Source organism: Erinaceus europaeus, chromosome 9 (genome assembly GCF_950295315.1).
Source record: "Erinaceus europaeus chromosome 9, mEriEur2.1, whole genome shotgun sequence".
NCBI classification, from domain to species: Eukaryota; Metazoa; Chordata; class Mammalia; order Eulipotyphla; family Erinaceidae; genus Erinaceus; species Erinaceus europaeus.
In genome coordinates this window covers 13,356,203-13,379,425 of record NC_080170.1, presented here as the reverse complement: position 1 = coordinate 13,379,425, position 23,223 = coordinate 13,356,203, and the positions used below count along the sequence as shown (strand labels likewise).

At 50.5% G+C, this 23,223-nt stretch overlaps 1 protein-coding gene across 2 annotated transcripts in view; it reads left to right on the top strand.

Moving 5' to 3' along the window:
• Window positions 1–23,223, top strand: part of ADAMTS2 (ADAM metallopeptidase with thrombospondin type 1 motif 2) — a 150,957-nt gene that overhangs the window by 78,244 nt on the left and 49,490 nt on the right. For both annotated transcript variants that reach the window (XM_060197312.1, XM_060197311.1), the window contains exons 4-5: window positions 1,514–1,716; window positions 15,808–15,891. In XM_060197312.1, coding sequence (XP_060053295.1) covers window positions 1,514–1,716; window positions 15,808–15,891 — 287 coding nt within the window. The remainder of the gene's footprint in view (window positions 1–1,513; window positions 1,717–15,807; window positions 15,892–23,223) is intronic.

The following is a 23,223-nucleotide window of genomic DNA, read 5'->3' as shown; positions in this document are numbered from 1 at the left end:
CTGGGCCAGCAGGGCAGCGGGGACGACAGGCCAGATGACCAGGGAGCTTGGCGCCCTCTGTCCCACCTCAAGGTGGGGCCCAGCAGTGCCCCCAGACCCTCTACAGCAACCCCTATGTCCTAATCCCCTCCCAAGAGAAGTTGGCTATACCAGAATGTGTTTCACATAACTCTCCTCTTTTTAAATACTGTTAGCCAACTGAGGTCTTTATTGAATACCATTCGGTCCCAGCAGGTGCCCTGTCCTGCCCTGGGGACCACCCGCCTATGACCCCTGGCTTAATTGGGTGGGGTGGGCTAGAGGAGCGGGGAACCTCCAGCCTTTTCCCTGGAGAAGAGGGTTTTTATGGAAATTACCATTTTTTCCCTTCTACTTCCCAAGGTGGTTCTGAAGGTGAGCTGTCCCTGCTGGTTGGCAATGAATGCAAAGAAATAAATGTGTAAAAATAGAGTAGCAATTCCTCAACCCCCTTGTCAGCGCTAAGGAGCCAGCATCTCCTCAGGGAGCCGCAAGGATGGCCCTGAATCATCTCCAGGCAGCCCAGCAGGGTGATCAGTGCTGCCTGCATGCTGGCTGTCCCTGTGGCTGTCCCAATAGCTGTCCCTGAGTAGCTCTGGGCTGTGTATGTATATGTATGTGTGTGTGTGTGTGTGTGTGTGTGTGTGTGTGTGTGTGTGTGTGTAGGAGACTTCTGGCTGAGCTGGTTGCTCAGGCTGGGGGGATCAGGGGGGGAAATCAGTCTTCCTCTCTGCAAAATGGGGGCAGTGCACACCAAAGTGTCGCTCGGCCATCTCTTGGCTGCCACACTGCTTCCAGAAGGCCTGCTCAGCCTGCAGGAATAGGGGCACCCTTCACAGGGCAGTGGCTTGAAACAGTCCCTGGGGGAGTTTACCCTAGTCAACCAGGTCCCGCTTCCTTCTCAGCACCTGTGAGTGGGGCAGGCAGAGTTTACAGTTCACCTGGGGAGAGGTGCCCACAGGTAGTCCCAGCTGGAAGATGTGGGACTTGGCTTCAGTGGAGGACTGAGCCGAAAGTTCCAGATGGGATGGTGCTGGTAGATGCACCTCAGTTTCCTCGGTTATAATGGGTGTCACACCTGGGAGCCTCCCATTGGGAGTGTGCATGACAGGCTCTTGGCTGCAGCGCAGCTTCTGGGACTCACCTCCCTTTGAGGTGACATAATAGCTGTTGCATTGGAGGTGACATAATGGCTATTGCATGTAGTTCCGAGTTTGATTCCTGCCCATTGCAAGTGTGAGGAAGTGTGCCTGACAGGCCCCAGGGTGCAGCCCAGCTTCCAGGACCCACCTTCTTTAGCCTGGGGTTTCTTTGCACCCTGGTCACCACTTTCTTCCCTGAACCTGTTTTCCCTTCTTGTAAAATGGGGAGCACGTGAGTCCCCAGGAAAGCGTGGCAGAGCTGACAGGTGCGTAGTTGCAGGCCACGGGCTGTGCCTACTGCATGCCCCCTGGGCAGCGGCCGCTGCAGACCTGTGTGTCCTCTGCCCTTGCAGGGGCGGCCCCGGACAGCCTGGACAGTCTAAGCCGCACGCTGGGCGTCCTGGAGGAGCGCATCAACAGCTCCCGGCGCAGGGTGCGCAGGCACACGGACGACGACAACTACAACATCGAGGTCCTGCTGGGCGTGGACGACTCTGTGGTCCAGTTCCACGGGAAGGAGCACGTGCAGAAGTACCTGCTCACCCTCATGAACATCGTAAGTGGGGGCGTGATCGGTGTGGTGGGGAGGGGGCGTGGCTTGGCTGGGAGGCTCGGGGGCGTGGCCAGGAGGGAGCTGCTGGGGGCGTGGCTGGGGATGGGGCGTGGCTGGGCACAACACGTGGGGGCTGGGAGGATGTCCTGTATAGGTCATAATGTGGGTGACTGGGAGGAATGGGGGTATGGTTGTTAAGGGATGTGGTTAATTGGGAGCGTGGCCTGGAGTGGCAGGGTGTGTGGGTGGCCAGGATGGTGTGGCCCAGGGTCAGAGAAGCTCAGGCACAGTGAGACCAGAGTCTGTGTTTTCTGTGCTCTCCTGCAAGTTGCAAGATGTCCAGCCACAGCATCTCGGGAAGACACTCTGAGTCCACAGTGATGGGGAAAGGTGGCCTTTCCATGGACCTCACTGAAGCTGTGTTTCCCAAAGGCTGAGAGGCTTAGTCTCAGCAAGGCTTTTCCACACACTCAGGTGCTTCTATACCAATTTGTCTCCACATACCAAGTTTTCTTCTTGCTTTTTTCACTACATTGAACCTGGACTTTTCTTTCTTTTTTGATAAGACAGAGAGGGGGAAATAGAAAGGGAGAGAGAAAGATAGACACCTGCAAATTTGCTTCACCAGTTGTGAAGCATCCCTCCTGCAGGTGGGAAGCTGGGGACAGGAACCCAGATCCTTGCCCAGGTCCTCGCTCTTAGTACTACATGCGCTTAACTGGGTACGCCACTGCCCAGCCCCCAAACCTGGACTTTTTAAAGATCTAAAATGATTAACAAGGGAGATGTGACTTGATGTATGATCACTAATTCCCCAGTAAAACGTAAACAATGTTTTCAACCCCAGCTAAATAATCCTGCCTTCTGCTGGCTGAGAACCACAACTCAACTGTCCAGTGCATAAGAAAAGGACATTCCTGTGTTAGAGGAGGCAGACAGACTCCCACCCTTCTTGATGCTCTTCTTTGAGGCCATCAGAGGAGTTGGAAGATTGAGGAGGGACTCTGCTTCTCCCTGGGTTATTTAATAACGTATCTCTGTGCCCCCCCCCCCCAATTTTCTTGGAGCACCTTGCCTGCCCAGTGCTGAGAGACTAAGGGGTGCCTCTCTGTTTCAGGCCTGCCGGCACCCATCTCCCCTGGGTGAAAGACTGTCCAGGGGTAGGTCCTGCCTCTTCCCTTTAGGTTTGGTTACCATGAGGTCATTCTTTGCCCTCTGTGCACATGGGGCCAAGTATCTGCAAGACTGTGGGTGTCCAGTCTTCAAAGCAGACTCCTAAGGACAGAGGGCTTTAAACCCCCAGCTGGAAGGATAGGGATGAAAGGGAGAAAGAGGACAGGGAACCAGAGTTCATGGGGAGCAGACTCTTGGGGAAGAAGCCAGGACTGCAGAGGGCTGTGTACCCCCACTTAACAACTAATGGGGTCCTCCCGAGGTTCCATGAGGGCAGAGCAGAGGAGACCAGGACATCTGCTCTTGACCTGCTGCTCAGCTTTGCTTGTCTGCAACATGCTGTGCGCCCCAGAAATGAAACTGCTGGCGCCCAGGGTCCTCCTACCCTGGTGGTGACCACTAGCTTCTCAGGCTCTCGAGCACTTGAAGTGTGGTTGATGTGACCAAAGAATTAAATTTTAGGTTTTTTTTTCCACTGATAGATGTAAAAATTTTAAATTAACTTTTTTAATCTACAAAATTTGAATTGTAGGGGGCTGGGCAGTGGCACACCTGATTGAGGTTACCATGCACAAATACCTGGGTTTGAGTCCATACCCCATATCTGCAGGAGGGAAAGCTTCATAAGTGGCAGAGCAGTTCTGCAGGGGTCTCTCTTTCTCTCTCCCTATCTATCTCCCTGTCCCTTCTCAGTTTCTCTGTGTCCTGTCAAATCAAAATAGAAAAAAAATCTGAATTTCACTAACATACATATTAAAGTCTTACCAATGTACAACTCAGTAGTGTGGGTACATTCACACCATGTGTGACCACCTCTTTGAAGATGCTCCAAGAGCCAGGTGGTGGTGCACTCAATTGAGTTCACATAACATCGTGCATGAGGACCTGAGTTCAAGCCCCTGGTCTGCACTTGTGTGGGAGGGGGGAGCTTTATGAGTAGTGGAGCAATGCTGCAGATGTCTCCCCTCTCCCTCCTCACATCTTTATTTAAAAAAAACCCCCAAAATAGAAAAAGGGAAAATAGATAAAGGAAAAGGAAAGGCTGTAGGGGATGGGGGGTTGGATGGTGAAGTTGGTATGCAGACATTGAGACCCAGTGATAACCCTGGTGGAAAAAAAAAGTTTAAACAACAATCTTCCATTTATAAACCCCAAACTCTAAAAGTCACTAGAGACTCCTTCCTCACTCCCCCACCCTCAGCCCCTCTCAACCACAGTGACCTTTCTGTCTGAGTTGGCCTAGTCCTCATGGAAGTGACATGACTGTATTGTATTTGGCCCTTTGCTGCTGGCCTAGTCCACTCAGTGTCATGTCCTTTATGATGGCTTGTCCACGTGTGGTGGGCATCAGAATACCTGGAGTCTTCTTCCTTTTTAAGACCAATCCACATCCATCGCATGTAGCTGCCACATTTTATCAGCTGAGGGACACATACGTTGATCTGGCTTTGGGGCTATTTCGACGGGTGCCGCAGTGAACTTGGAAGTGTAGTGTCACTCTGATATCTTCATTGTGGCATTTCTGGCTCCATTCCTAAAAGCAGTCTTTCAAGACTGGATGGGATTCTCAGCCTGGGGTGGTCGTTTTAGATCTGAGGATGCTGGCTCCCCTGCGACTCACAGCGGCTTGTCCAGGGCGTGTCTCCCTCCCTTTGCAAAGGCACAGCTGCTGGTGCTATTTCCTGAACAGGAGCCAAAGTGACAATATGGTGGACAGCTGTGGTGGCAGCGGGCCTGGATCACGCTCCCAGTGAGGCAGCTGGTGGATTGAACAGACAGGAGGCTCCCAGATCCCGAGGCTCAGGGCCTAGATTGTCCCCTGAGGAGGAGGGTCTGATGGGGTTCCAATGACAGAGATTGGGGTGCAGCCAGGAAAGTCAAGCTCCATGGAGGAGGAGAAGCCAAGGGAGGGCTAGGGCAGGCAGGCACCCTAAGCTGACTCGGTTGCCCCTGCATTCAGGTTGGCTCTGCCTGCAAGACTTCTCTTGGTCTTTCTGATGTGGAACCCTGGTCCCTGGGTCCTGGACTGACATACACACATCCTATAGCCATGTGTCACCGCTATTTCCCAGCCTCCTTTGCACTTAGTTTGGATCTTTGTGATTACTCCCAGCCTCCTTTGCACTTAGTTTGGATCTTTGTGGCTATTTTGCTCTGACAACACTGCGTAAAAGGAAGTGATGAGTGTCATTTCTTGGCCAAGCCAAGGCAATTAGGAGCTGGTGTGTCCCCTCACTCTCTTTCCCTGTCACTGTAACTTGAAAAACCACATGTCCCAGGAAGTGCACCAACAAAATGGAGCAGGACCGCCCATCCTGCACTGGGCTGTGCCTAGACACACAGCTTTTACTGGGTGGAGCTGCTGAGATTGGGTGGGTTCTTTGTTACTGCAGCAGAACGGGGCCTAGGACACACCCGCTGCTGTCTACACAACTGACAGAAGTATGTTGGGCGACTGCTCCAGGCAGAGAGCCCAGATGGGAGCTAGAAAGGACACAGATAGACGCTATTCATGGAAAAAGCATTGGGATCATCTCAGATAGTGATACTTTCAATGAAGGAGAGAAAGTAGTGAGGTGGCAGGGCAGGGTCTGGCTCAGTTTCTGATTCTGTATTTCTTGGAGGGAGAGACAGGCAGAGAGAGATAGATAGAGATAGAGAGATAGAGAATAGCTCCACCATCTGTTGAGCTCCCCAGTGTTGTCTGTGGTGCTTCCATGTGAAGCTGGGGCTTGAACACAGGGCTTCATGCATGGAAAGCGTGTGGTCTACTGGGGGAGCTATCTACTGTCCCCCTGAGGTTTTAACATTTAAAAAGAGTTTTCTTGTTTGTTTGTTTCTTTGTTTTTGGTTTACCAGGGCACTGCTCAGCTCTGACTTCTGGTGGTACAGCGGATTGGACCTGGGACTTTGGAGCCTTAGGCAGGAGAGCCTCTTTATATAACCCTTATGCTATCTACCCCCACCCTAAAAAGAGTTGTTATTTTTTTTAAAGGGATCATGGGCAGAAGAGATAACTCAGGGTTAGAGCATAGGACTTGCATGCCTGAGACCCCAGATTCAAGCTCCAGCACTGCTCTATGCCAGAGCTGAACAGTATTCTGTTTTTCCTTGCTCTCTCATCCTTTATCTCTGGTGAACTAATTACATACATATTTTAAAAAAATAAAATAGTAATCATCTTCTGTCTTCATGCCTCCTCTATCTTCTTTATCCTATTGAGATTTTCGGTTTTTGTTACTTTCAAGAAGGTTTATATCAAAGGTGGGTAATTTCTGGTCTGTCATAGATGTGGAAAATGTTTCCCCAGTCTTTGTTTGCTGTTTGTTGGTATGGTTTCCTTGTTTATTTGTTTGTTTTATTTTTTATTTGTGGTTAATAGTAGGTTACAAGACTATAGGATTATAGTGTATCTGGACCATAAAGCAATCCATTTTTATTTAAGGGTCTTTCCACATCACACCTAACATCAATGTACTGTGTCCCACCCTCCCACTTCCCAAAGATAATCACCATACTTCTCAAAGTCTTAGATGTCATTTGTTTTCTAGGTTCCACATGAGTGAGTGAAACTATGTAGTAATTGTCTTTCTTTTCTTTACTTACTTTGCTAAGCATAATCATATCCAGTTCTAACAATTTTGTCCCAAAGGACACATCATCTTTTCTGATTGCAGAGTAGTATTCCACAGTATATATCCTATAACTTCTCTAGCCAGCCATCTGTCAATGGGCACTTAGGCTGCTTCCACTCGTTGGCTATTGTGAATAGTGAGTGCAGCTATGAACATAGGGCTGCATATATCCCTTCAAATTCATGTTTCAGAGCCCTTTGGATAAATTTCTGAGAGTAGTATTGCTGGATCATAAGGTAATTCCACTCTTACTTGTTTAACGATTCACCATACCGTCTTCCAAAGGAGTTGCAGCAGCCTGCATTCCCACCAGCAGTGTAGCAGAGTCCCCTTTTCCTCCACAGCCTCGCCAACACCTGTCCGGTCCTGGTTTGTTGATGAATGTCATTCTGTCAGCTGTGAGGTGGTATCTCAGTGTAGTTTTACTTTGTATACATCAGACAAAAAGACTAGTAAGCAAGCTGTTTTAATTACTGTTGCTTTGTAATATAAACTGAAGTTGGGGAACATGATACCTCCATCTTTTTCCCTTTTTTTTCCTCAGAAGTTCTTTGGCTATTCATGTTTTTTTTTGTGTGTGTGTGTTTCCAATAATGGCTTATACTTTAGTGATTTTCCCTAAAGCGACATGACAGACACTTCCTGTCCTCCCCGCAAAGGCATCTTTCTGGGACTTTGCTCAGTCTTCCCAGGCACTGAGTCTCAGGTACCTCTGCCAGCAGGGACATTCTCCTAACCTCTCTGTCCTCGAAGAAGTCCATCTTGGTGCAGGACCCCAGGACTTAGTGCAAACTGAAGGGCCTGCCCTCTTGCCCAACTAATGGGGGAAACGGTGCCGTGAAAAGTACACTAAAAACCTTTTTCTTTCTTCTGCAGTCCTTCTCTCAGCTTGTCAAGTTTTCTTAATTTTCTTCTATTTATTGCTGCACCAAGTAGAGAAAAATTAGGAGTTTAAATCGTGAGTGTGCACTTTACCATTTGTCTTTGTGTCATGCCGTGCCTGTTTTAATTGCAGAGCTGAGAGCCCTTCACTTATCTGTGAAATCACCCAGATTAAAAGGGACCTATATTTCTAGCCTGGGGTAGAAATCACACTGATCGGAAGTTCAGAGAACAAACCCAGAGCGGTGTTATCACTGTTCAGGGACCGAGCCCCAGCAATAACCTTGATTACAAAAAGAGAAAAGAACAGAAGAAATAAGTGTATGCAGTCCAAGAGGTGGGTCAGTGGCTAGAGCATTGGACTCACAAGCATGTGAACCTGAGTTCAATTCCTGGAATGGAATTCCTGTGCCAGAGGGGTGCTCTGGTTCAGTCTCTGTTGTTAATGAATAAATATTGAGAAATAATAACAAAGTGAGCAATCGAATGAGCAATGCCAATAGCCATTTTAAAATTGCAGAGGAAGAGGGGCTGATTTCTGGGCAGGCAGAGCTATCTGTCCCTCCCAGTCTTGTCTACTGCTCATGTCCCAGAATTCCCAAGGCCCCTTAGCAGCTCTTCTGCACAGGACACAGAGGAGTTGGGGTCTCCCAGAGCCCAGGCCATAGCCTCTGACCCTCTACACATGTTCTTGAGTCACCGGATTGAGTGAATGGCTTCTTTCTGTGCCAGGACTCGGAGCTTTTTTCCTCTTTTTCTTCTTCTAATTTAATCCAGAAATTGGCCTGAGCTCTCCAGCACAGTGCCAGGGTTTGCAAACAATCAGAGGCTCACAGGCTTCATCCTCCATCAACTTCCAAGAATGTGGCCACCCAGCAGCGGTAGGGAAGGTGCTTGGCCGGGATGTGTTTTCTCCACCTCTCCTCTCTCTCTCTCTCTGTCTCTCTCTCTCTCTCGTGGGGGTGTGGGGGGCATCTCATGAACTGGTCAAAGAGGTGCAAACCAACCCAGAGAGGGAGCCCCAAGTTCCTGCTCCCGTGTCCCTGGCTCAGGTTCATGGGAAAATGAAAAACATTGCTGAACCAGAGTGAGTGACTGAGCACAGAAGCTTTGTTCCCGTCAGAAGTCAGCTGGGTTCCCAGTAAGGGGATCACATGTGGGCTGGGCCCTGGGCCCCCGGGTTAGCTGGTGCCACAAGCCATAGCAGGGTGTTCCCAGCATTGCCTCTCAACCCCCCTTTCACCCCACCCAGGACCACTGGGCAAGGTGACGGGCAGGGCTGGCACTGTGTGTGGTCAAGCGTCTTTCTCAGGCTGATGGGAGCTAGGTGGGAGGCATAGATGGGGCTGTGTTGATTGTGGGCAGTAGGGAGTGGTGGGGACTGGAGCCCCAACACAGGCCGCAGCCCTGGAGACCATCCCTGCTCCCCCCATACTGTGGTCATATAGGAACTAGTAGGCCCACTGTCGTCAGCTCTTTTGTTTGTTTTGATCAGGAGAAACTGGAAATCCTTTTTTTAAATAGAAAGTCTAATTATTTTATTTTACTGCTATTTTTTTAATGCAGTGCCAAGGAGCTGGCTCAGAGCCTTGCACATGTGCAGTGTGGCTGACTGATCTATTTATTTAGTGGGAGGAGGGGGTAGGGGAGACAGAGGGAGGGCAGAGTACTCGCAGCACACTCCACCATCCATAGAGCTTTTCCTGGCATTGCCTGGGTTTGAACCCAGACCCTCCGGCACAGCAAGCCCTGTGCTCTACCTGTTGAGCTATCTCCTGGCCTGGAAACCTCATTCTTCTGCAGTGGCAACAGCAAAGGGCAGTAGAGACCTTGCCCTACGTGTGTGCCCACAAGGTGGCCCTCATTGGGGGCCTGGCCCAGGAGCCCAGGACGGCATTGCTCTGGCTTGGGCAGCTGCCACCCTTGGTCTGGGAGGAAGCACTAGGCTGCTCCCACCTTGGTCCTCTGACCTCCCGGGACGTGTTTGCCCCATCTACAGATGTCATTTCCTTTTTGCTGCCCCTGAGCCTGGCTGGGGTCCTGCCTGCATGGAACTCACATTCTGTTGGGCTGGAGGGTTGAGAGACATCCTCCCCCCATGATGATGATTTGGAGAGTTCTGACTGGAGGGGGGGAACCATGGCTCCTGCCCCTCTGATGTGCAAGTCTCCCCCCACTTTCCATCTGAGTGTGAGGAGCTCCCAGGCCCCTACCCTGAGTGTGAGAACCATCATTCACAATCCCCCCCCCCCAGTCCCTGTCCCAGGGGCCTCCTCCTGAGGGCTGATGGACATCCTCACAGGCTCAGCCTTGGCCTCCTCAGGAGCTTATTGTTGTCACAGCAGAGCCAGCATCCCTGGGGACCCGGAGGGCCAGGCTCTGTCACTCCATGGTGACAGCTGAGACAGCTGTGGCGTGCGTCTCCTGCAGACTCCAGCATCAAGGTGACAGCTGAGATAGGAAGCAGGTGGCTCCTGTCTCACTGCTGGGGGCTGTCACTCCCACTAGACTCCTCCCAGAGAGCTGGGTCCCCATGTGTGACAGTCAAGGGACCAAGTCTAGGGGCAGACTCAGAGAGGGTCTGCTGACCCAGTTCTGCAGCCCAGCACCTCGGGGTGCTGATCAAGTCACCAATAAATGCATTTCCACCCAGTGACCGCTGTATCCCATAGTCTCCTGTCAAAAAAGACTTTCCCTGTCCCTAGAAAAGACACCCAGGGCTGCAGTGATGACTTCTTGGGTAGGGCGTGTGCTTTGCCAGGCTTGTGATCTGGGTTCAAGCCCTGGCACCACAGTGGTAGGGCCACAGCACTGGAGGTAGGTCTAGAACTGTGATGTCTCCTCTTTTTGTTGATCGGGATGAAAACGTGGCCTGGGAGTGGTGAAATTATACATTTCAGGCCCAGACTCTTCGAGAATAAATAAGGGCTGTCCCAACCTGTAAATGTTGGCACCATGCCCTCCTGATGCCCAAAGCTCTTTCTCTACTAGAAATGCCCTAAGTCTGACTCCCGGTGGTGGAGACACCTGTCCATACTGCCGCAAATTTGCAGAGCTCCTCTCCCGCCTGAGCTTTGTGCTGCTTCCCACTCACCTGGGAGTCTGGCTGAGGGCAGACACACTGGTTTGCCATAGGGTGTGCCTGGAGCTGCCTTTGTCCACAGAGCAGGCCTCTTCACACACAAAGACAGGGGTGCCATGGCTGGGGGTTGGTGGTCTGGAGTGGGAGGCAGGTGCGGGCATGGAGGAGAGACTAAGGCAGGGGGCCCAGGGTAAAACCCTGGTCACAGAGTGACCTTCTGCCACTGGGGGCTGCCATGTTGAGCTTGAGTTCTAGCTGCTGGGCTGAGGCCCCACTTGGTGGTGGTGGGGGATGGACCACCCCCATTTCCAGAGGAAGGAACTAGGATCCAGGCTGGCTGAGTGTGGGGTCCAAGTCTGGCCCAAGTGCCACATCCACTCTGGGACCCTGTGGCCTCATGGGGGGTGTGGGAGGCAGTTAACACCCTCCCTCTGCTGCTCCCCAATCTCAGAGAAATGGAACAGCAACTTTTTGCCATGTCCCCCCCCACCCGCAAATTTCCCCACCCCACTGTTCCCTCCATTAACCACTGCAGCTTCCTTGGAATCTCAGTCAGCTTGTCTGTCAGTATCATTATCATTATATTATTATTATTATTATTATTATTATTATTATTATTATTATTATTATTATTTCTGCAGATGAGTATATTTCAACCATCTGTCTTCTACATGAACAAGACCAGCCTCTTTCACCTCTTCATTTAGTTCCTTTAGTGCCATCACGGAAAGCCCCCTCTATTTTGTCCAGCGTCATCCTTCTCTCCTCCCTTCCTCTCTCCCCCACCCCTTATTTTTTTACCAGAGCCCTGCTCAGCTCTGGCTTATGTTGTTGCTGGGGATTGAACCTGGGACCTTTGGTGCCTCTGACATGAAAGTCTTTTTGCAGAACTGTTATGCTATTTCCCCAGCTTCTTTCTTCTTTTTTAAATGCAGTAATTTATTTTTTATTATTAATTTGTATTCTCTTGGTGTTTTTTCATTATTGGGGGATATGGTTTACAGTCAACAGTAAAATACAGCAGTTTATACATGTGTAACATTTCTCAGTTTTCCACATACCAGTTCAACACCCACTAGGTTCTCTTCTGCCATCATCATGTTCCAAGACTTGACCTCCCCCCACACATTCGTCTTTTACTTTGGTGCAATACACCAAACCCAGTCCAAGTTCTGCTTTGTGTTTTCCCTTCTGTTCTTGTTTTTTCAGTTTCTATCCATGAATAAGATTACCCCATATTCATCCTTCTCTTTCTGACTTATCCCACTTAACATGATTCTTTCAAGCCCCATCCAAGATGGGGAGAAGAAGGTGAAATCACCATTTTTAATAGCTGAGTAGTATTCCATTGTGTATATAGACCACAACTTAGTCACTCATCTGTTGTTGGAAACCTGGGTTGCTTCAAGATTTTGCCTATTACAAACTGTGCTGCTATGAACATAGATATACACAAATCTTTTAAAAAATTTATTTATTTATTATTGGATAGAGATAGAAATTGAGAGGGGTATGGGAGATAGAGAGAGACAGAGAGACTCCTATAACTCTGCTTCACCACTTGTGGAGCTTTCCCCCTACAGGTGGGGACCAGGGGCTTGAACTGAGGTCCTGTGAACTGTCTGTAATGTGAGCACTGATCAGTGCACCACCACCTTGGCCCCTACCGAAATCATTTTGGACAGGTGTGTTGGGTTCCTCAGGATATATCCCCAGGAGAGGAATTGCAGGGTCATAGGGCAGGTCCACTTCTAGCCTTCTGAGGGTTCTCCAGACTGTTCTCAGCAAAGGTTGGACCAATTTAGATCCCCACTAGCAGTGCAGGTTCCTTTGTCCCCACACCCTCTCCAGCATTTGTTGCTGCTGCCTTTTCTGATGTATGACATTCTCACAGGAGTGAAGTGGTATCTCATTGTTATTCTTTTTCTTTTTTAACTCAGGAATATATATATATTTTTTCAAATTTACTTTAGGTGAGAGAGACCAGAGCCCCACTTAGCTGGGGATCAAACCTTGATCTCAGGCATGCAAGGCCTGTGGTCTACTGCTTAGCACCCCCACCCCTCAGTTTGATGCCCTCTTTTTAACATCATTGTAATATTCTGTGGGGGGGTCTTTGCCACAGAATCTGGTCATCTGTCACTGACCTCTTATTTTGGCCAGTGTGACCCCATCAACTCTCTGTTTCCCTCCACGTTTCCGCAGTAATGATTTGTTAAGCATTTTGTCAAGCTTCTGTTGGGTTCATGGCAGTGACCTGCTTGCCTGGGAGTGGGCAGAAGACCTCTGTCCCTACTCAGGGGAGCTGCAGAGGTGGTCCAGATGTGGCTGAGTGTGGCCTGGTGAGAGATGGTGGTGGGAACAGCTTCACCGTCATGAGGGTGAGGGTCTGGGGGGGGTGTGATCTCAGATGTGGTGTTGAAGGGGCGCTAAGTCCCCATTTCTGTGTGGACCACACCCGTAGGCACCCAGTCCCATAGGGTGTGCATTTCACCATGAATTCCTTGGCTGCTGGGCCGCCTGGGAGATGTTTGCAGAGAGCAGGGGCACTGTAGCATCCCTCCTGGACCTGGGTTTCGGCTTCCAGCACCTTCTCTGCCCAGCCTCCCCAGGGCTCCCAGAGACACCACCAAGCAGCCCAGGTGCCTCTCCTCCCTGGACACTTCTCTCCCCCAGTGACTTTGCCCCTGTGATGCCAAAGATGGTTCAAGGATGGGGACAATACACCTGCAGGCCTAATGTGAAGTGGGCACCTGGCTCTGCCCCCACATGCCCCAGGGAGGTCCCCATTTCCTGCCCCAGCTCCCCAGTCCCAGGGCAGAGGAGGAGAAAGTCACCTCTGCCTGCCTGCCGGCAGCCGAGGACACTCCCCCGCCGGCCAGGCGCCCTGCCAGCAGGACAGTTGGCACATCCTCATGCAGAGCCATGCCCTTCCCACTGAGGATCCCAGAGCAGGACTTGGCCGAGGCTCCCTCCGCAGAAGCACAAGGCGCATTACAATGTGTTTCCCCAAACCAGCCAGCCCGGGGCTGCGGCTCTGGATGTTCTCCCCCAGGGCCTGAAGACTCCAGGATCAATTTCTCAGTCCCGGCTCAAGGACGCTGTCCCCGGTCACCTCCCCCTGCCTGCGGTCTGGGCAGAGGACAGCACTCTCCCAGGCACCCCAGCGGCAAGTGGGGGGTGGGGAGGACATGGGAGACAGTGGCTAGAGATGCTGGGGCATAGAACGGGGGCTTCTGTCTTCAGAGGACATTGGATCCCCCATTTCCTTCTGTCTCACATTCTCCACACTTATCCCCTCTATTCATTCACTCACTCAAAATGCGCCCACTATGTGCAGGACGCTTCTGGGGAGACCATGGTGACAGCCAGAAAGAGTGGTGCCTCCCTCATGGGTGCACAGTCCACTCTGGGGGTGGGTGACTTGAGGGGGCACTCTAGGGCCATTATTTACTGGGGACACAGTAGGGGAGAAGGCAGAGCATGAGAAAGCACAGAGAGCAGGTGCAAAGGCCCTGTGGCCGCAGGACTCCGTGAGAAGTGGGAAGGCCTGAGGGAGGGGGTAATGGGAGGGGGTTAGGCAGAGGAGCAGCTGTGCCCCCTCCTTGGAGGCATATTTATTGCTATGACTCTGCTTTTTCCAGAAAGCCTTCAGCTATTTCAAAAATCTAGGAGCAGGAGTTCCAGGCATGAGGGATTGCTCAAGCTGCCCTAGACAGAAGCCAGGCTTCCAGGAGGCAGAGCTGTGGTAGGAGTGAGGTTTCCTGGGGCAAGTGGGGTAAAATAGCAGAGAAGCCAGCCAGGCCAGCTCCCAGAGGGCCCCAATGCCAGGCCCCAGGCTGGGTCTGCTCCTAATAGGCACTGGGGAGGTGCTGAGGGTTTCAGGCAGAGGGAGGAGGTTGGAGCTGCTCTGAGTAGTGGGAGTGGGGCTGGGCTTGGGCAGGGCCCAGAGGAAGGTATGGCGGTGTCGGGGGCTCCCCATCGTGGCTGTCTCTGTCTGGGGCCCATGAGGGGTCAGGGAGGGGGGTGTGAGGAGGCAGCTGGAGGTTGTCCTCTCTGGTGCCTGTGCCTGCTGTCAGCTCTGGCAGAGCCACTGTAGCCATGTCCCTGTGGAGGATGCCATGTCTCATCTGGAACTTTCTGACTGACTCCTCAATGCCTTTCCACCTCTGGCCGGGAGGCAGCTGGACTCACGGTGCAAGGGTGATTCATAGCCTCCGGCAAAGCTGGCAGGGTCCCGGGGCTGGCAGAGGTCCCGGGCAGCGGGGGTCCTGCCGGCTGTGCTGTGGTGAGTGGGGGTCCTTCTCCTTGTTTGCCTCTGGCATGTGGCACAGCAAGGGGCACTGGCTCAGAATGGAGACCCTAAAAGCCAAATAAAGGGGTGGGGAGGTCACGCACCTGATGGAGCACACGTGTTACTATGAGCAAGGGCCAGGTTAAAGCCCCTAGTCTACACCTGCAGGGGGGAAGCTTCATGAGTGGTGGAGCAGTGTTACAGGTGTCTCTCTCTTTAAAAAATATATTTTTTATATTGTCACCAGGGTTATCGCTGGGGCTTGGTGCCAGCACCATGAGTCCATGGCTCCTGGTGGTCATTTTTCCCCATTTCTTTTCTTTCTATTTTATTTTTACTTGACAGGGCAGAGAGGAATTGAGAGGGAAGGGAAGATGGAGAGGGAGCGAGAAAAACAGATACCTGCAGACCTGCTTCACCACTCTTGAAGTGTCCTCCCTGTAGGTGGGGAGTGGGGCCTCGAACCCGGGTCCTGTACCCTTAACTGGGCGTGCCACCTCCTGCTCCCCTGTCTCCCTCTCTATTTTCTCTCTGTCTATCCAAGAAATAAATCAATTTTTTATTTTCAAAAAACAAAAGATAAAATACTAAGAAATGAATATATATGGAGAAAGAGAGAGAAATTGAGATGAAGAGGGAGTAGAGAAAGGGATCAGGCAGTGGATGAATGGTGACGCAGGTGTGCAAGTGCCTCTCTTCTCCCTCTGTCTCCCTCTGAATTTCTCAGCGAGAAATAGAGAGAGACTTGCAGCCCTGCTCCACGGCTCGTGAAGCTCCCCCCCCCCAGGTGGGGGCCAGGGGCTTGAACCTAGATTCTCACACTTAGTAACATGTGCGCTCTACTGGGTGCACCACCTCTTGGTCCTAATAAATAATTATTTTTGAAAAGTACGATGAAACTGAGGATGAAGCCCGGGCATCCACATGGGGATGGGACAGGTGTGTGTGTGGGGGGTAGCACCATGTGCCAAGCCGGGGCGGGTCCTTGGGGCTGTGGTCCCTGCTGACGCCTCCTGCTCATCTTCTAGGTCAATGAAATCTATCACGATGAGTCCCTGGGCGCCCACATCAACGTGGTCCTAGTGCGGATCATCCTGCTGAGCCACGCCAAGGTGAGTGTGCGCACGCGCGAGCGCCGCCTGGCACACCGGCGCCCCCTGCTGGCCAGGAGGAGCAGGGCCGGGCAGGGGCAGACACCTGGAGGCCTGTGGAGGGTGGTGCACCTGGTCATCAAGACACGGGTTCAAGCATCCTGCTCCCCACCTGCAGGGGTGGGGAGACGTTTCACTGGGCCAAGCAGGTCTCTCTTCCTATCTCCCCATCCCTGTCAATTTCTATCTGTTCTATGAAATAAAAGGGGGGGGGAATGCAAAACAACCGAGGCTGGGCAGTGACACACCTGGTTGAGCGCACAGAATGCCATGTGCAAGGACCAGGGTTTGAGTCCCAACTCCCCACCCACAGGGGAGACACTTCATGAGCAGTGAAGCAGATCTGCAGTGTCTCTTTCTCCCTCTATTTCCCATTCCTCTCTCAATTTCTCTCTGTCCTACCAAAAATAAAAGAAAGGGTAGAGGAAGGGGAAAATGGTCACTGGGAGTGGTAGATTTGTAGTACTGACACTTATCCCCAGAGATAACCATGGAGGCAAAAATAAAAATGTTGGAGACCCCACTTACCTGCCCCTTCCACCCTCTCCCTGAGTGTTAAGTGTGGGTTCTGTTATCATTTGAGGGAATCCTAAGGGTCAGGAGGCCACAGCCACAGAGGAAGTGGATGAACCATAAATATCCCACCTCTGTGCCACCCAGGAGAGCACCCAGGTAGTCGAATCCAAGGGCCTGGGGTAGCCAAGTGGGCAGGAGCCTTCACTGCCACATCTTCAGGAAGGAAAGGGCAGGGCTCATATGGGCATGAGAGTAGCTATCTGTACACAGAAGGTGCAGAGCCCTCGCTCCCCACTGAGAGTGGCCTGAGATGGGGAGAGAGGAAGAACCCCCTTGGAGTGGCAACAGGGAGGAACCCTTTGTGTCTTGACCTACATAAAGTCAAGGACAGCCAGAGAGAGCATCAATGGCAGTTCCATGTCACAGGGAGGGGCACAGAAGCTTCATGTGGCTTGGTGGCATGCCCAGTGGAGTGACCATTGTCCTTGGCCAAATTTCCAGAGTCCATTGTCCAACCTGACTTTGTGTCATAAATCCAATCATCCTGACTTCAGGAGTGTCAGGTACGACACTTTTGTAAAGGGTTAACTCTACTCAAAGGTATAGAATCTCAGTCTGGAAAGGTGAAACTAAAATGCATGCATTTTTTGGCATAGGAATGATAGCTGGAGCTAGGTGGTGGCATACCTGACTGAGCATACACATTGCCATGTGCAAGGACTTGAGTTCAAGTCCCCACTCCTCATCTGCAGAGGATGCTTCATGAGTGGTGAAGCAGGTGTTTCTCTTTCTTTTCCCCCTCTCTACCTCCCTGTCCTCTCCCAATTTCTCTCTGTCCAGTAAAAATAGAAGGAAAAAAATGGCTGCTGGGAGTGATGGATTCATAGTGCTGGCACCAAGCCCCAGCAATAACCCTGGTGGTGGGGAGGGAGGCTTGGAGGGGAAAGAAGAAGAAAAAAAATAGAGAGAATGACAGCAAAGGGGGGGGGGTTGTAGCCAAATAAACTCAGCAAACGGGATGTTGAACTTACCCAGGAAACATATGGCTCTTCAGTGACATGGGGGACAGTCATGGCAAAAGAACCTGTCATTGCCCTTTATGTCCCCCCTGAAACCCAGTGTATCCCACACTCAACAAAGGAGGGTGTGCAGGAACCAAGCTTCAAGAGCCTCTCACACCTTCTTCAAGACCTTCAACAGATAGCATTCTGAAAGGCATTAGCTGGAATAACAAATAACACAATGAATAACATTAAATCAGGACTCACACTGTTTTTATCTGGGCTTATACAAAAGAAGATGCATTGCATTTTTTGTCCTTTTTTTCTTCTTTGAGGGATCTCAGTATGCTTACACATTACGATAGCCTGCTGAATCCAAAGAAAATGTCTGCAAATTTTACATAATAAACACTGCAGAGGCTGTATTCTCTGAAAATTAAAAATAAGGTCTCCTAGGAAGGAGGATTTTAGAGTCACACTTTCAGATTGTTTGGAAACCAAAGAAAAGGGAAGCATCCCATTGAGAACCAAAGAGGCGCTGCCAAAACCATCTTCAGTGGCAAATTCACAGAGCGATTTGGAAATAGCCTGCATTCCTTCAGCTCAGTCCATCAGGACCAATATCAACACTAACAAAAACCCAAGGAAAACAAAGATAAAGAGGGAAATCAGGAAAATAAAATAAATTTAAAGAAAAGTCACAGAGTAATCAGAAAACAGTAATGCAGCAGAGTCATTTGGAAGTGGACTTTTGGAAAAAGAACTTCTGGCATAGTTCACGGGGGTAAAACAAAACAAAACCAAAACGAGAGGAAGTACAGGTTAGGAGATGACCCAGTATGCACACGATGAGACAGGCACCCAGACACTCATACCAGCATCTGTAGAGACGGGGCCTGGGCAGCTCAGCTGTGTGTGTGTGTGTGTGTGTGTTGGGGGGTGGTGTCTCTTCATGGGTGTCTCCCTGTCTCCTCACTGGGACTGAGTGATGCCCAGCAATGCCCGGTGGGTGTCTTGGCCTCCTCTGCAGGTCATCCAGCCACTAGGACCGATTTAAGCAACTGGACTCTGGACCACAGAGATGGGGGAGGGGCAATGGGATGGGATGGACTCTAGCCCAGCTACCAGTTCCAGCCTCCACCCACAAAATCTTGGGGTACCCCCTGTGCTTTTACCCTGTCCTGTACTTCTGCTTCCTCTTACTGTGTCCTCTCTTCCTCTCTTCACTGAGTCCTTCCAGCACCTGCTTCCTGGGCTGGGGTCCCTCCACTGGGAGCCTCCAGGTTCCCTCTAGGTTTCCTCCAGGGACCCTCTCACTCCTGGCTTGCTTGCTTTCTCCCCTTGGAGAAAGAAAATGGGTGGGGGGGAGGGGGGCTTCAGGCTGTGGTGGCAGGAGGTGGGGAGAGACATGGGGTCTGGGCCGGGCGGCAGCTGGCTCCCATGGGCCTTAGAAGGACAGCTCTGGAAACCGTGCTTGACTTAATCGCTCACCAGCGCTGGCAGTGCTCTGGCTCCAATTTGGCCTCTGGGGCGTCTTCTTCTCCATGCTGGTTACTCAGTGGAACGAAATCTCATCTATTCCAACTACTCTTGGCAGGCGCAAGGGTGACTTGTTCCCACCCGGAACTGTGTCTTCTTGTTCGTTTCCCCTGGCCTGGCTGTCGGAGGCAGGTAGAAGAGAGTCCAGACCCAAAGGCAAGAACTAAGGGATCTTCCGGATTGGAGACCTGGAGGTCCTGGGAGAGCAAGTTTCCTGGGGAGAGAGGACTATTTATCTCAAAGCCCAGAATAGCATAGAACATGCTGTAAGTCCTGGGGCTTTGGGAGGAGCTTAGGCTCTTCACCGTCTTTGAAACTATCTTACAATGACCACTAGAGTCCAGATACCTGTTTTAGTCAGAACATTCTGGTCCCTTTGCAAGGAATGATCAGCAGGGATAACACCACAGCGTAAAACACTGCAGATATGTGCATAATGTAGATTCCAGAATCCACCTCTTTCATTTTTTATAGCCAAGGCGATTCCTATGCTTACAGGTAGCCTGGTGCAACACAAAGTACATTCTTGTCTTGCTGCAAAAACTCTAAGGTGTTTAGAATTTAATTCAGGAGGACAGAGAAGGAGAGGGGGAGGGGGAAGGACAGGGAGAGAGGGAGGCACATGATGATAAATGGGATTTCTATGAGGAATGTGGCTGTTCTCTCTCTCTCTCTCTCTCTCTCTCTCTCTCTCTCTCGCCTCCAGGGCTATTGCTGGGGGCTCTGTGCCTGCACCACAAATCCAGTGCTCCTGGAGACTATCTTTTCCCCTTTTGTTGCCCTTGTTGTGGTTGTTATTATTATTGTTGGATAGGACAGAAAAAATTGAGAGAGGGGAAGACAGATGGGGGAGAGAAAGATAGACACCTGCAGACCTGTTTCACTGCCTGTGAAGAGAAAGACACCTTCAGGTGGGGATCTGGGGGCTCAAACCGGGATTCTTACACTGGTCCTCACACTTTGTGACATGTGCGCTTAACCCGCTGCACTACTGCCCAGCTCCCTGCTATTCTCTCTTTGCAGGACATCTGTCTGTTCTGTAATTATTTTTCCTTCTTGTTTAATTTAAAGAGAGAAAGAGATAGATAGGTAGATAGATAGATAGATAGATAGATAGACAGACTGACCACAACACAGAAGCTTTCTCTAGTACAGTGTGGGCTGGGCTAGAACCTGGATTCAAGCAAAGCAGTGCATTGTCCCAGTGAGCTATTTCACAGGCCCCAAATCTTTTTCTTTCTTCCTTCTTCCCTTTCTCTCTCTTTCTTTCTCTCTTCTTTCTTTCTTTCTTTCTCTCTTTCCTTTCATATATATTGAAAGAAAGATAGCCATCACTCGTGAAGTATCCCCCCTGCAGGTGGGGAGCGGGGTCTCAAATCTGGATGATATGTGTGCTTATCTGGGTGTGCCCTTTCACTGACCTCTCTTTTCTTCATGTGGTTCCAGGCAAAATACCACTACCCACTGGACTCTCTGGCCAGTTTTTTCCATTCTCTATTTGAGGTGGGGAGAGGGAGGGAAAGAGAGAGAGAGGGAGGGAGGAGAGACACCACAGCACAGCTTCACCATCATGATGCTCTCGTGTGGTGCTCGAGCTCAAACCCAGGGTCTCACACATGCTCGTAAGCACACTCTACAGGGTGAGCTATCTCCCAGTTACACCTCTAAGTCCTCAGGCTCTGTAGCATGCAGAACTGGGGGACAGGGGTGTACAGGGCTTAGCGTGCAGATGTGAGCACCACCAGAGGGAGGGCTGGGGACGCTGTGTGAGAGCCATGGCCCCAGGGAGGGAGCGAGGATGGCAGATGAGGAAGGACTGCAGAGGCCAGGGCAGAGTGTGGGGTGGGGGCAGGACGTCCAGTCCATACTCTGGTCAGGTGAGGCCCCTCAACCTCTGACCTGGGGAGAACGGGAGTGGCAGACAGTTTGGGTGCTGTGGCAGGGTTGACTGCCAAGGCGGGAGCAGGCAAGGCTGCAGACACAGTTAGGGCTGGGGCGAGAGCCCCTCCAGAACAACACAGGGAGAGGGAAGCAAGCGCCTGGCTCCTCACAAACCACGACGACAGGAACAGATGGTGAGATGGCAGCCGAGGTTTTATTTAAAGGTGGGAGGAGAAGTACATGTCCCCAAAAGCGACTTCCTGGCTGATTCTTAGGGTGGCTGCAGAAGAGGAGTTCCGGGATAGCCCCATCTGGGGAGGGAGGGCTTGCCAAGTGGTCATGGCCCAAAGACCTTGCGTACACCTGCGTGAGAGTGACTCTGGGTGATGGCCCTGCAGTGGCTTCTCTGGGAGACCTCACGTCCCCCTCCGGTTCTCTGTGTCCCCTGCCCTGGGGGACACCGTCCTCACTGAGGAGTGACAGAAACCCTGGAGACAGAGAGACACCACTGAGCGACGGGGGATCCAACAGTGTCGAGGAGACACAAAGCCACTCAGGAAAAAGAGCAGATGGGTCTCATTGCTCACTGGTCCGCACATGTTGAGAAAACTCTGAAGAATTTGTTAGGAAACCTGTGGACTTCATGAAAGAATTCAGTGTCACTGTCAAAATCGTAAGTGATTATACAAAAATCAGCCACTTCTGTGGGAGCCCACAGTATCCCTGGGAGTAGGGAGAGAAACATTGCTTTTACAATAGTAAACAAAGGGCTGGGGAAACAGTGCAATTCATGGTTCTGAAAAATAATAATAATTTAATGCTTAAGGCTCTGAGGACCCAGGTTCAGTCCCCAGCACCACCAGAATCCAGAGCTCTGTGGTATTCTAGGAGAGAAAAAAAAGGGAGGGTGGTCTAAAGTAGACAAGATAGTCCTAATAAGACAGATACAAAGGGCTGAGGTTATTGTAGCTCAGTGTATTAGAGCAGAGGGTTTACAAGCCTGAGGCCTGAGAGGTCCCAGGTTCAGTCCCCAGCACCACCATATGCAAAAACTGAGTGGTGCTTGGATTCTCACTCATAAAAGTAAAAAAAAAGTCACCCAGGAGGTGGTTCAGTGGATAAAACTTTGGACTTGAAAGTATGAGTTCTACAGTTCAATCTTTAGCTTCAAGCATTCCAAAGTGATGCTCTAGTTCTCCCCCCTCCCTCCTTCACCTTCCTTCCATAAACCATTTTTTTAAAAAAAGAATAGGGTGGGGGTAACAGCATAATGGTTATGCAAACAGACTCTCCTGCCTGAGGCTCCTAAGTCCCAGGTTCAATCCCCCACACCACCATAAGCCAGAGCTGAGCAGTGCTCTGGTGTTTCTCTGTGTGTCTCTCTCTCTGCATCTCTCTCAAAAATAAAAAAATTAATAAAAAAAATTTTTTAAATAATAAATAAATCATTCTTTAAATCAAAGGACATACGTGGGAGCTACAGGAAGAAGACTTTGCCTTGCTAATGGTGGGGAATTAAATCAATGAAGGGACAGATGCTGCTCCTCATGGGGAGAGGGGTGCATGAAGCTGTGGATTGTTCCCAGATTAATAACCGGAAATCTGATGAAATGATTCTGCGGTTCATCTAGAAACATCAATAGTCACGAAAGGCTGGGAAAGTCTTGAAAGCCAAGCAAATAAAAAGGGTTTGACTTCAAACATCTTATAAAGTGAAACTAATTAAAGTCATTCTGCATTTGCACAAGCATTAGCAAGCAGATCAGTTGAAGGGAATATAGAGCTCTAAAATAGCCCCTCACATAGACAGCTTCCCGTCTGCTAAATAAAAATGGAGTGGCTATCCAGTGTTACCTACCAGTAAATAGAAGAGATCTTCGCTATAAATTAAACGCACCCTGTGCTAAATACAGGCCGATAAAACATCCAACTATTCAAACCACACACACAAAAAAGAAGAAAACATTTTTCAGAGTCTCCTCTATGAATCTAAGAGAAATCATTGTCAAGGGGGAAGAGAGATATATTGGAATACTCAAAATATGAAACTTCTATTAAAAAGCACACACACAAGACACAAAAAGGCAGAGAAATAAAGCAGTGTCCACTCTGGTCAGATCAAGACAAGAAAGGTGGGGTGATAGCATAATGGTTATGTAAACAACTTGCATGCCTGAGGCTCTGAAGGTCCCAGGTTCGGTCCCTGGTACCACCAGAAGCCAGAGCTGAGCTCTAACCTGGTAGAAACAAACAAAATGAAGAGGAATCCCTGAGGGTTTGGGTGAGTGGAGCAGCACCCTCTTCTGGTGAGATTATAAATATGTGAAGTTCCTGAAAGGAGATGTAGCCGGAGTCC